Below are 13,572 nucleotides of genomic sequence, written 5' to 3' on the forward strand. Positions count from 1 at the left end.
AAGGCCTTCCCGCACTGCTTGCAGAGGTAGGGCTTCTCCCCGGTGTGAATCAGCTCGTGGTACTGCAGGGAGCCCAGGAAAGTGAAGGCCTTGCCGCACTCCTTACACACGTAGGGCTTCTCCCCGGTGTGCGTCCGCTTGTGGATCTGCACCTGTTTGGGGGACCGGAAGGTCTTCCCGCACTGCTTGCACACGTAGGGCTTCTCCCCGCTGTGCATCAGCTCGTGGTACTTGACGGAGCTGTGGCTGGTGAAGGCCTTGCCGCACTGCTTACACACGCACTCCCCAGAGTGGATTATCTTGTGGGTCCGAAAGGCGCTCTCGCAACTGAAAACCTTCTCGCACTGCAGGCACACGAAGAGCTGCTCGCCCGTGTGGGTGCGCTCGTGCTTTCGAAAGGCGCCCGAGGAGGCGAAGGCCTTCCCGCACTTGGCACACTTGTACGGCTTCTCCCCGCTGTGCATCATCTCGTGGAAGCGGAGCGAGCTGCGGTCCGTGAAGGCCTTCCCGCACTGCTTACACGCGTACGGCTTCTCCCCCGTGTGGATGCGCTCGTGGGTCAGGAGGGAGCTGGAGCGCGCGAAGGTCTTCCCGCACTGCTTACACGCGTAGGGCTTCTCCCCCGTGTGGATGCGCTCGTGGATCTGCAGGGAACTGGGGAACGGGAAGGCCTTCCCGCACTGCTTACACACGTAGGACTTCTCTCGGCTGTGATACTCCTCGTGCCTTCGAAAAGAACTGGAGGAAGTGAACGCTTTCCCGCATTGTTTACATTCATAGTGCTTTTCTCCAGCGGAAGTTTTCTCGCTCTTTTGACCAGATATGAGACACCTAAAGTCTTCTTTACATCGAATAGCTTCAGGTTTCTCCTCGGTGGGAATTCTTCTATGCTTCTGAAAGGCTGTGGAAGAACTGGAGGTGTTCCCAAGTTCCCTATGTTTGTACAACTCTTTTCCACATTCCTGGGTGTCGTAGGGTCTGTGTCCTGGGTGAGGATGAGGGGGGACATTTGGAGATAATTGGCCAATAACCACTTCTCCATACGTATGTCTTTCATATGTGGGAATCCTTGGACATGACTTCTGGCTCACAACACACTCCGGAGTCCAGTTAAAGATTTCTGCACACTGACGACCTTCTGTATAGCCACAGAATCTCTCCAACAACTGACTACTGCAAAAAAATAAAAAGTGCATTACTAAAAAGTTGTTTACTAATGATTTACTACAAAAAGTGTTAGTCATATCCCCGTTATAATTCTTTAAAATGTTTTAACTAATTGCTTTGCAATTTGGTTTAAGGAAATTTACGATAAAAATTAGTTGAATTATACTATTTTCATTAGTGGCAAATGCTGAGTATCTACATTACATTTAAATATATTTTTCAATACTTAATACCGTACATTTTTGATGTACTAGTGAGTAAAATAATATTGGATTCTGATACACTTTTATATCCATAATGAGTTATCGTGACAATTGGCCCTATTTTTCTAAAAAGAATTTTTTTAAAATATGCAACACATACATAAAGCTTGGAGATAAGTCAATACAACATCTTAATAATATTACAAACTGAGTAAGTATATGAACCCTGATAAAGTGTTAGTTGCCGTATCTTGATGCTGTAGTTGTTACTAATACTAGGATGTTCTGACTGCTGAAGGTTAATGTGTCTGCATTTTTGGAGATTTGTTGAAGTCAGAACACTTTGAAGCTGGATTTCTTTGTATCTATTACTTCTTTGTAAAATGTGCTAGAACACCAAGAATTGGAAGAAACACCACTGTCTCCTAGGGTACAAATTACCTTAGTTTTCTCCAGAGATTTTCACAGTCATGTTCAATGTTTTGGTGTTCCCATTTGTTTCCTAAAATACAGACCAAGAAAAATGAATTACTGCTATAAGGGAATAAAAGATTCTAGCTAAATTCACAGTATAAAGTGATTCCACCTGCTTTATTCACCCAAAATATTCCTTTTCCATAATCTAATTCATGCAGCAGAACTGGTGAGCAAGAAACACTTGTTCTTTCATTGGCTAATTAAGAAAATAATGTCATCTTCACCTATATAGGCCAGGTTCCTCAAGGTTTCCTGCATCACATCTTTGTAGAGGTCCTTTTGGGATGAATCCAGCATAGCCCACTCTTCCAGGGAGAAGTTCACAGCCACATCCTCAAAGGTCACTGACTCCTAAAAAGAGCCCACATATATTTCCAGGAGAAAGGATGAGGCTTACAGTACTGGAGATCTAGAATTAATTCATAAGAGGTTGACACAGTGCTATGTTCCACATGTGTTTAAGTCATGTACTTATTCCATACATGATGGTGTTCCATACGGTAGTTCTAAAAGCGGATTGGAGATACCCGTAAAGCAAACTCAGAATAAGACCACCCCTTGTATCGATCATTCCTGTTACACAGGTCTATAAATTTTTATAGTAACTTTCGATTAGTTACTACATATAACAGAGTCAGCACTCACGGTTGTGAGACTATATAGACACGCTGGAGAAAGAATCTACTTCTCCTGGGTATGGGACCTGCGGCTGGGAAGAACTCCTCTCCAACCCAGCTTCTGGCACCAGGATGCATCCCTCCTCAACCTAATTCTACAGAATGGTATGGCTTTTCCAAACAGTTGATGCCAACCATATCCTACTTTCATAATTTCAGTGTCTTTGCAATATTTCTGTACAGTCCTCGGAGCTTATCTAATAAGAAAACACATTCTTTGCACAACGAGTCTTTCTTCTTCAACATTTATTTATTTCTGTTCTGTGTTTAAGATTTATTTATCTTCTGTTTTGCCCTGACCTGTAAAGGTCAGAAGAAAGCACTGAACCATTTGGAACGGGCGTTATAGACAGCATGTGCCACAGTGTGGGTGCTAGAACTAAACACAGGTCCTCCAGAAGAGCAGCAAGTGCTCTTCACCTCCGAGCCATCTCGCCAGCCCTGCAATGATGGATCTCAAAGACACAATGGACATAGTTTAATCTCTTGTCACAGCTTGTTTGGGACTTTGGTGCATTCTCAGTGAAAGCACTAAGATAGCTGGAAGCATATATCCAGCTTCTTATAGATCACTCTTAATTAGAAACTGAAAGCTGGGCATGGTGGTGCCCATCTTTAACTCCAAGGCCCAGCTCAGTGAGTTCAAGGCCAGCCTGGTCTACATTGTGAGTTCCAGGACTGCCAGAGCTAGACAATGATACCCTGCCTCAAAAATAAACAAATCAACTAAAAAATGAATGAATAAATAAATATAATAAGGACTGATGGACTCATTATAGATAATTCACAGTACTAGTAAACAACCAAGAAACTAGAGGCAATACTTATAAAGCCATACTTGTTTACAGAGGCAAAATACATTTTTCTAAATGTTGTCAAAGAAAATAGATATTGTGCTTATTTAGCGCAAAAGTTATTATGTATACTTTTCAGTTTTTAGCACTTCTTATTCCCCTTGAATAAATCTACTTTATAGCTTTATTTATAAAGTACATTTCTTTCAACTTTCAACCTTATTGTAAACTACATCTGTTTAGTATGTCAACATTTAGTATGTTACATTTGTTTAGAACGTTAACAAAAGGAGTTTGGGGGGGTCAGGAGAAATAGCTCAGTGGCCAAGAGTGTTTGCTGCTCTTGCTGAGGGTCCAGCACCCAGATCAGACAGTAACTCCTGATCCAGGGGTTCTGAGGCCTCTCTGGCTTTCATGGACATATGCACCCACCTCATGCACATACAGACAAGCAAACACAAGTGAAAAATAACATTTAGCAAGAGGCAGACCGTGGCAGTAATGAAGTCTCAGCTCTAGGCCCATACAAAGCCAGCCCTCCTAACAATCTACTACGGATAGGGAAAGGGCTCATGGGGCCCAGCCACTTTCTGCACATCTATGGCAACTAATAAATTCTATGAGGAAAAAAATGTGTGTTTACTTATATACCCACTGGCGAGCCCACTAAGCCCAGAGGGAACTTGTTCTGCAGATCAAGCTGGCCTCAAACCTAGAGATCCACCTGCCTCTGCGTCCTGAGTGCTGGTATTAAAGGTCTGAGCCACCACCTTATGGCGTGTGTGTGCACCTGTGGTATATGTATATAAACATGTATATGTCAAAGCATTTGCCCCATGCATGCATGTCTGGAGAACAGAGCTGTCTTGGGTATTTTCTTCTATTATTTTCCACCATACTTTTAAAGATAGGGTTCCTCCCTAAACCTAGCATTAATGTCAGCTACAGTGGTAAGCCAGCAAATCTCCCAGGACCTCTCCACCACTCCCTTATCTTACTTCCCCTCCCACCATCCTTCACCCCATCCCCACCAGCACTGGGGTCAGAGTCATGTCCCTGTACATCCAGCTTTCACCTGAGTCTCTGGGGATCCGAACTCAGATCCTCATATTGCACTTTATCCACTGAGCCATCCACCTAGCCTTAAAGCTGTTTTATTATGCGGGGGAGGGGGGGGGAGAAGTCTTCTAAATTCTGTAAGATAAAGATAAAAATAAGATAAGATAAAAAGTAACAATCAAGTTTTTTTTTTTTTTAAGTCTCATTAAAAGTTATAGGTATAGGGGGCTGGAAAGATAGCTCAGTGGCTCAGAACACCTGCTACTCTTCCAGAGGACTGGGTTCACTTCCAAGCACCCACGTGACCGCTCACAGCCACCTTTAACTTCAGCTTCAGAGGATCCAACCACTTCTTTTGGATTCCACAGGCACCAGGCATACATGTAGTACACAGACATACACGCAGGCAAAACATCCATACATGTAAAACAAACATAATTTTTTTTTCAAGTTACAGGTATGGTACATATTTTGGTAAAAATTAAAAAAAAAAGAATGTATACTTTTCAAAATAAATGCCTCCCTCATTTTAAAAATGCAGACTTCTTTGCATCTCATTTTATTGCCTTATGACTATGACTGTATGATTTTGAGGTCAGAAAGAAGTTTAGGGTGGAAGATTTCATTAGTTTATGAAAACCTTGTTTCAGCAGCTGCCCGGCTATTTAGCTGACTAGTTTCTGACTGACAGGCCCCAGCAGGACCTTCAACAACTGATAAATCTATGAACAACAACAACAAAACACTACAGGAAAATCTCTTCTCTAGCTATTATCAGCAACTCAAACATTTCTAATATGCAGACCTTCCACTTCAAATGCCTTCAGCCATCATGTCTGTGGGATCCTTACATATGGATTTGACCAGAGATGCTGACAGGAAATAAAATTTGGCAATTCTACCCAGAGAGAGAGAGAGCGAGAAAGACAGAGAGAATGAGAAGACACAACGGGGAAAGGCTTTAAAATCGGAAAGGGAGTATCTTGCCCAGCCCCATCTCCAATGTAAAGGACTGTGCCAAAATGGAAACAAAAGAAGTTAGAGCAAACTGGAAAGCTTAAATATGTCGCCGGGGGTTTAAGTCACTAAAATGATTTGGAAGACGGGCTGAAGAGATGGCTCAGTGGTTAAGAGCATTGCTGCTCTTTCAGAGGACTTAAGGTCGGTTCCCATCACCCATCCTTAACTCCAGCTCTGAGGGACTCAAAACCTTCCTCTGGTCTTCTCATGTACCTGCACATATGTATGCCTTCGCAACAGCCCATGTGCACAGGGCCATCTATCAGCAGAGAGGCCTGCTAACATCAGCCGGTAAAGAGATCAAAAATAAAAGGTAAGCATTATTCATTGCCTGGGACATCAGAAGGGAACTTCCAGGGCAGCAAAGGGGAATAACATGGCCGATCAGGAGGCTAAAGCAGCCACCAGAGGAAACTCTGTCCCAGTGGTACTGACTGCTGAGCTGCCCAGAGAAGAATGACTAAACTACTCAGAAAGTGACTTGAAGCTAATACGCCAAAAATGAGATATTTGACGCCGATGTGGGGGCATGGATTGACTCCAAAGGTAAGATCATTCTGCCACAGGATTATGCTGAGAAATTAACTCAGATGCATTAGTGGACTCACTTGGGGGCAAAGAAATTGGCTGAAATTGTGCGCCAATCCCAGTATCAAATACTAAACCTCACCGCCCTGACTGAGAGAGTGACTTGGGAGTGTGAACCTGTCAGAGGGTAAACATAGGTAAGAGTTTCCAGAGCCCAGGGAGGCGGCTGAGAGGAACTAGACCTGGAATGCATTGGGAAGTGGATTTCACTGAAATTAAACCAGCCAGGTATGGCAATAAATACCTCCTGGTTTTTGTGGACACTTTCTCAGGATGGGTGGAAGCTTTTCCCACAAAGAAAGAAACCACCCTGGTCATGGCCAAAAAGATTCTGGGAAACATTTTTCCTCGGTTCAATATTCCAAAGGTAATTGAGTCAGGCAATGGGCCAGCCTTCGTTTGCTCAGGTAAGTCAGGAGGTGGCCAGGTTTCTGGGGCTTGATTGGAAATTACACTGTGCTTATAGACCCCAAAGTTCAGGACAGGTAGAAAGAATGAATAGAACCCTAAAAGAGACTCTCACCAAATTGACCATGGAGACTGGCGGTGACAGGGTGGTGCTCCTTCCCTTGGCCCTCTTTAGAGTCAGAAATACTCCCTCCCTTCTAGGCTTAACTCCCTTTGAACTACTCTATGGGCTTCCTGCTCCCCTGACTCTTTTTGGGGACCCCCTTGACATAACTAGTGGTAACTCTGACTTGTTGTCCAGGCTGAGAGGACTGCAGCTTATTCAGAAAGAGATTTGGAGCAAGGTTGGCAGTGCATATGTGCCCGGGGCCTTGGAGGTGCCCCGTGAGTTCCGGGTTGGTGATCTGGTGTACGTGCGACGACACCGCAGCCAGAATCTGGAACCTCGGTGGAAGGGTCCTTATTACGTCCTGCTCACCACCCCAACTGCCGTCAAAGTAGAGGGCATCGCAGCTTGGATCCACGCATCACACGTCAAGCCTGCTCTTCATCAACCTGCAGACACCTGGAAAGTCCAAGCCTCCAGCAACCTGCTAAAACTGAAACTCATCAGGGACAATAAACTCTCCGACCAGTACTCGCCTTCGTCAGGGAACGTGTAAATGCAGTTTAAGTACCGATGCTCCAGAGACAGTATCAACCTCTCCCTGAGGCTGATCCACAATTTTAGGGTTAAAATTGAGGCAAAAAGAAAAGGGGGGAATGAGGGACCACCCGGGAAATGAGAAAAACAACTGTGATTATTTGAATTGAAGACAGGTGCAGATAGCTCTTGAAGGGCAGGGTGAACTGTTCTGGGAAAAACCATAACCAACCAGCTATAAACTATCTACAACCAGCTGTAAACTACCGTCATGCTAATCTTGCTGACCAATCAATGTATAGAGCAAACATAGTCTGATTTTCAGGAATAAAAACCCTGTGCTTCACATGTTCGGGGTCGTCTCCATCTCGAGACAAGGGGCGACCCCATCTCGATTGGAATAAAACCTCTTGCTTTTGCATCAAGTTGTGGTCTGTGAATGTTCCTGGGAAGGGTGTGATCCTGAGCTCCTGAGCAGTGAGACTCCAGGTCTTACAATTTCAGGCACAAGAACAAAGAGAAAAAATATTTCTTCTACCTACTTGGTGAGACCAGCAGTTAAGCAATTTTGTGATCTACCCATTAGGGAGAAGCACCCTCACTAGTTACAGTAAGCCACAGATTACATGCCCAAGGGCATATGATGTAATGGAAAAAAGGAACAGACATGTGTGCAGTCTGTCAGAATGGTCCTAAACTGATCCTCATGAAAAACAGAAAAGAAAGACCTCAAACAAAGGATGGAGAGTCAACACTTGGCAAGGAGTGGTGGCACACACCTTTAATTCCAGATTTTTGTGAGTTCAAGGCTAGAATGGTCCACATAGCAAGTTCCTGGACAGCCAGGACTACAAAGAGAGACTCTGCCTCATGGGAAGGTAAAAAGAAAGGAGGGAAGGAAGAAGGAAGGAAGGAAGAGAAAAAAAAAGGTCCAGTACTGAGTTTAGTTCCCAGCATCCATGTTAGGCCAGTATTCATGTGCACACACTCATACATATGCTTCAAAATTAAGATTAAAATCTTCCTTTAAAAAATCAATTAACAGAGTCAATACCCATGGAAGAATTGAGATGTCAACTTTCCTCAAATACCAGGATCAAAGGGGTTTAAATATACATTGATCTATGCTGACACTTTTGGTCAGGGTGTGTTGTAGATTAAAAAAAAAAAAAAAGGTGTTGGGCTATATATTGTCATTTATTATTAGCCCTGTAACTATTGCATTGGTATTATCTAAACCAACATCACAATAAGACACAGACACCTGTTAGGTTTTATAATTGCCTTATTTGCCTTGGGCCAGACAGACATTTCTACCTACGCTATCTCAATAACCTCACCATCCATCTCCAGCTCACATCCAATGCCATCTCCCTTAACCATTCTCTTCTGGTCTACCTTCACCCATAATTCCAAGATACTTGTTTAGATTTTTCATCTTGGTGTTTTCTCCATCCACACCATCCATGGAGTCCTTCCTCTAGACCCACATGGTTCCTTCTCCAGCTAACTCATTGTATCATTCTCCTGCCTCCTCTCTTTCTGTGATTCTCAAAAACCTGAGAATCTTAGCCACGCCTTCCCCATGCTGCCCTGCCAAGGTATAGGCCTTTAATCAACCAATCAGGTATAATGTCTTAGGCAGGTTTAAACAATAAGGATAGGTGTACCCCAGAAGTAACTAGATTTTTGAGGGCCAGTAATTAGCATCAAAGTAGAGCGTCAGGACAAACCCCGACAAGGAGGGGTTGAAGTCTCTCCCATTCTGACTAAAAAGACACAGAAGTAATTAAAGCCCTTGTGAGGGAGATTATCCCTCCTAATGCCTAATAGCACACAGAAAGGTAATGGGGTTACTTTTGTTCTGAGGTAACACAGGTGCTGGTTAGCAAAATTTGACATATCTGGAAAGGGGAAAATTTTTTTCCAAGACAGGGTTTCTTTGTGTAACCGTCCTAGTTGTCCTGGAACTCACTTTGTAGACCAGGCTGACCTCACAGAGCTCCGCCTGCCTCTGCCTCCCAAGTCCTGGGATTAAAGGACCATGGAACCACACCGTGCCTGGTAGGGGGAATCTTAATTGAGAATATACCTCAATAAAATTTGCCTGGAGGCGAGTTTGAGGGTGTTTTCTTCATTAATGATACCATGGTAGGGTCCAGCTCACTGTGGGCAGTGCTACCCTGGGGAAGGTGGTCCTCGGTAGTATAGGAGAATGGGCTTCTCAAGCCACAATGAACACGCCAGTAAGCAGCACTCCAGGGCCTCTGCTTCAGGTCTGTGCCTCTAGGTTCATGCTTCCGCAAGGCTTGCACAGCTCAAGTCTTAGTGTGGAAAGGATGAACGCATTTTATCAAACACAGAGGCTGTATTGTACCAAGAGAATGCCTTCACTAGTCCTGCACACTCCATTGCTAGGGGTAGTTGTCGTTCCCCTAAAATGTGCTTAACTTGAGTCCTCACAACTGTACTTAAATTGATGGTACTATCATAGAGCAGGACATAAAAGCTAAAACTCTAGCTACGGGCCAGTGAGATGCCTCACTGGGTAAGCAAGCCTGGGCACATGAGTTAGTTCCTTGGAACCTACACGATGTGAGAAGGAGCTTCAGAGGGTGGTTCTCTAACTTACATCCATATTCCACGGCACCTGGAGCACCTCCTGTGCACAATAGATGAGTAATGAAGTGTTTTAAAAATTGTGATCGCAGCCTGGTGCAGTGCAGCGTTCCTGTAATCCCAGCACTGAGGAAGGCAGATCTCTGTGAGTACTAGGCCAGCCTGGCCTCCAAAGTGGGTCCAGGACACCCAAGGCTACACAGAGAAACCCTGTCTTGGAAAAAAAAAAAGTGATTGCTACATATGACAGATTTTATTTATTTGAATAACAGACTTACTCTGTAGCTCTGGCTGGCCTGAAACTAACTATGTAGGCCAGGCTATCCTGGCACTCAAAGCAATCAGCTTAATTAATTTAATTCCTGAGTGCTGGAATTAAATGCCCAGTTTGGGCAGGTTTTAAATTAATCTAGAGCTTAATCACTAGTAGATTAAGTAGAATTAGAGATTCTACTTTTATAAGTAATATATGCTTGAAAAGCAAACTATGATAGATTATTTGTACTGAAATATACCACGCACATGAAGAATTCAAGGGCTCTTTTAACTTGAGAGACAATACTTGATTGATTACACCAAAAGTTAAAGCAGTCTTTTGACGCTAATATAAAGAAGAGGGAGGTGTTTTTTACTGCTGACTTATCCCTTCCTATCTCCTGAGTATTCCTTGCCTAAAAGAAGCCTTCCAAGCCTTCCTGTTTCACTTTTGGCTGCTGCTGTATACGGCATGCTCTGATGTGCTTTCTGCCAAGAAACCCCATTATTGCGAAGAAGCTGCGCACCAGGGGACTAGCTTCCATATGAACCAGCTGTTAAGAGCATAAGTGTTATTAATAAGGGGGGGGGGCACGCTTTATATTGTTTGTTAAAAGTGCACACCTGTACTTCATTTTGCAAAAAGACAACGGCACAGGCACAGTGTTGAGTAGGCCAGAACGCACACACCACACAGACTGCTAACAGACTCTGTATTCTGAGTTAACCTTTGATTTAGATGTGATCCAAAGGGTGACTCTTGAGGAACTCAAGACTGGGTGGCCTTGATGTATGACACACAGAGGGAGGAGGCGATACGGAAAAAATACCAACACCATAAATCTCAGACAATGCTGCCCTCCTGCCCAGGAGAGCAAGACTAAACTCTGAAGTGATTCACTGCCTTTCTGCCCTGCCCTGTATAACCAGCTGGGTAAGACAGACCTTCACGATGTCACTGTGCTTAGACTGCCAGCTCTCTCATTAAGACTCAGTTTTAAGATTCAATTCCTAGCTCTCTTCACCCGTTTCCCAGTTCACTTTATCTTCCACCGTCCGCACAACTCAGAAACACACAAGGTTTAACCTTATACCAGTGTTGTATAGAGGGCAATATTACTTCACTCAAAATTCAAAACAGGTAATACTCTGCTTAGTGAGAAACACATGGGAAAGCTAATACACACACACACACACACACACACACACACACACACACACTCCCATTCTGTGTGCCTCTGGATGCAAATCCAAAGGAGAGGAGGAGGACACACCACCACAGAGCCCAGTATGCGACTTACTCATCCGCATGCAACCCGTGTGACCTACACATGCACAAGGAATCCCAGTGTGAAACAGTTTATTGCAACACTTCTCTTGGTTCATCCCACCAGCCGCTCAGATACAAACCGTGTAAATTCCCATTATCTTCCTAAACACAGAAGAAAGTTTAAAAATGTTTAAGTAAACCAATCAAAATTCTACAAAGAGAGGAGCATCCAGGCAAAGCAGCCTGCTTTCTCACATTTCACAAACCTTCAGTCAGAAAGCTAAACACTGGGGCTGGAGAGGTGACTCAGTGGCCAAGATTTAATTCCCAACACCTACAAGGCAACTCTGGCCCTAGGGGACCTGACGCCTAAAGCCTCCCTTGTTCTGAGAATTGATTAACCCTAAAATGTTCCATGGCATACTGTCTGGCCACTGTTTTTAACGTGAAACAAGAAACACTGTTTTTAACAAGAAACAACCCTCTTTGACCTGTAGGAAAGCTATAGGAAAGCTGTAGGAAAGCTTTTGATGATAAAGCTGTGTAGGGCTTTAACCTGATTGCAACACTCCATTTATATACAGCCATGGCCTACCACCATGAAGAGTTTTCACATTAAAACAATGTTTAGAAACAGTCCAATAACACTTACAGTAGGGACCAACCCAAGCAACCCATACACATGGATCTGTGAGTTTTCCTTTCCAGTAAGTCTGGCAATGTCAGAAGAACCTTGAAAGTCAGGTTTAAAGTTATAAGAAGTCTTGCAGGTGGTGGTGGGGGGGAGGGATGGTGGTGGAGGGGCACACACCTTCAATCCCAACACTTGGAAGGCAGAGACAGGTGGATGTCTGTGAGTTCCAGGATAGCCTGATGTACACAGAAACTCTGTCTCCAAAAGCAAGCAAGCAAGCAAACAAACAACCAACAAACAGGAAAGGATCCTTAGGCTAAGGATAGGAGTCATGGAATTCAGGGCGTAGGAAAGGCAGATGCTCCTGAAATGACAGGGTGCAGAAAAGAGGGTGGTGAAGTTCGCGCTGTGGGCACTGGCCAGCTGTGCTAAGCCTACATGACTTATTTTGTTAAGTGTCCACTCTGAACTGGTTCATTCTGAGTTCCATGTCAACAAAGACCACATTAAGGCACAAATTAATAATTTATCTCAGTAATGACACCTGAAAATATACCAATGTGTGTTATTAAAAAAAACTAATCAGCCTAATCAGATGTAACCCCGGCCTTCGACTGTAGAAAGTGCAACAAGCCGATAGAGTGCTAATAGGCTCAACTGTCAAGAGCCGGAAAACGTACCACAGGAAAGGACCCTCACCCCTACCCCGGGACTCCAGCTGCAGCTCACTTCTCCTGCCATGGACCTCAAGCTGGCTTCGGGCATGCCTTGTGCACTGGACATTTCTGTATGCCCACTGCTGAGTCTTAGCAGTTCTCCACCTCCAACTTGAGGAGGACCTCTCCTATCTTCAGGCTCTTTAACCATTTCCTAGCCATTTATATTTCCTTCACTTTGTATGCCGTTGTGTGATATGCTCGTGTGTGACTTGCCTGTTGATATTAGTGGTTAAGATTGGGATAAAAGAATCGTGGTTCCCAGTGGCCAGCTCGGAAGCATAACCAGGCGTATTCGTCAAATCGTGGCCAATAAAACCGACAAAGGCTGTGAAATGATTGGCTATTAAGTAAGTGGAGGCGCCGTGGAGACATAAAGACACTCTACTTTTCTGACAGCGCGCACAGAGCCCGCGATCAGCCCCTCCTCGTGGCTCTCCTCCCAAGCCGCGGACACCCGCCCAAACCCCAGGTCCCCACGCCTCTCCTGCACGGCTCAGACTGCAGAGACGCCGCAGCACTGGGCGCTCAGCGTGCCCAGCCCGCTGGCCCAGCTCCACCCGGCCGGACCCGGGCAGCGCGACCCGGCGGAGCCAGATGAGGCTGCTGCGGTCAGCTGCCCGGGAAGGCCGCGGCCCGCTGCGGTCCCCGCCTACGGCAGCCTCCTCCCCGCGCCCCGCTGCACGCACCATCTCCCGTCACCCGGCGTCCTGCTGTCCTCCCGCGATTCCTGCCGTCAGTGGAGGGGACGCAGACAGCGAGGGAAGAGACCTGGGAGCTTCAGCCAGGGCGACAATATGGCGGGGACACACAATGGCACCCCAAATGTTGTGCAGCCTCCGTCACCGAAGACCACAACTCCTCATTGGACGCCTCACACAGCCACCAAACGTTCTCCCCGATTGGCCAACAATCCGTGGGCCTGCCTTCTAGATCCTGAGTGACAGGAGAAGCATCTTTGAGGTTAAAGTCATTGACAGAGTCCAGGCCTAAGACGTCCCAGTCGACCTCCTACTTTGGAGCGTACCCAGCCGCAACGGGG

At 45.2% G+C, this 13,572-nt stretch overlaps 1 protein-coding gene across 1 annotated transcript in view; it reads right to left on the minus strand.

Annotated features, from left to right (window-relative positions):
• LOC129680363 (zinc finger protein 709-like) overlaps positions 1 to 13,572 on the minus strand; it is a gene marked incomplete in the record, with an annotated part of 180,929 nt that overhangs the window by 2,184 nt on the left and 165,173 nt on the right. The window contains 3 exon segments of the mRNA XM_055611980.1: positions 1 to 1,173; positions 1,812 to 1,872; positions 2,072 to 2,191. The exon segment at positions 1 to 1,173 is cut by the window's left edge and continues 2,184 nt beyond it. Of these exon segments, the coding sequence (XP_055467955.1) occupies positions 1 to 1,173; positions 1,812 to 1,872; positions 2,072 to 2,191 (1,354 nt within the window).

Source organism: Psammomys obesus, unplaced genomic scaffold, assembly GCF_907164565.1.
Source record: "Psammomys obesus unplaced genomic scaffold, mPsaObe1.curated_primary_1811, whole genome shotgun sequence".
NCBI classification, from domain to species: Eukaryota; Metazoa; Chordata; class Mammalia; order Rodentia; family Muridae; genus Psammomys; species Psammomys obesus.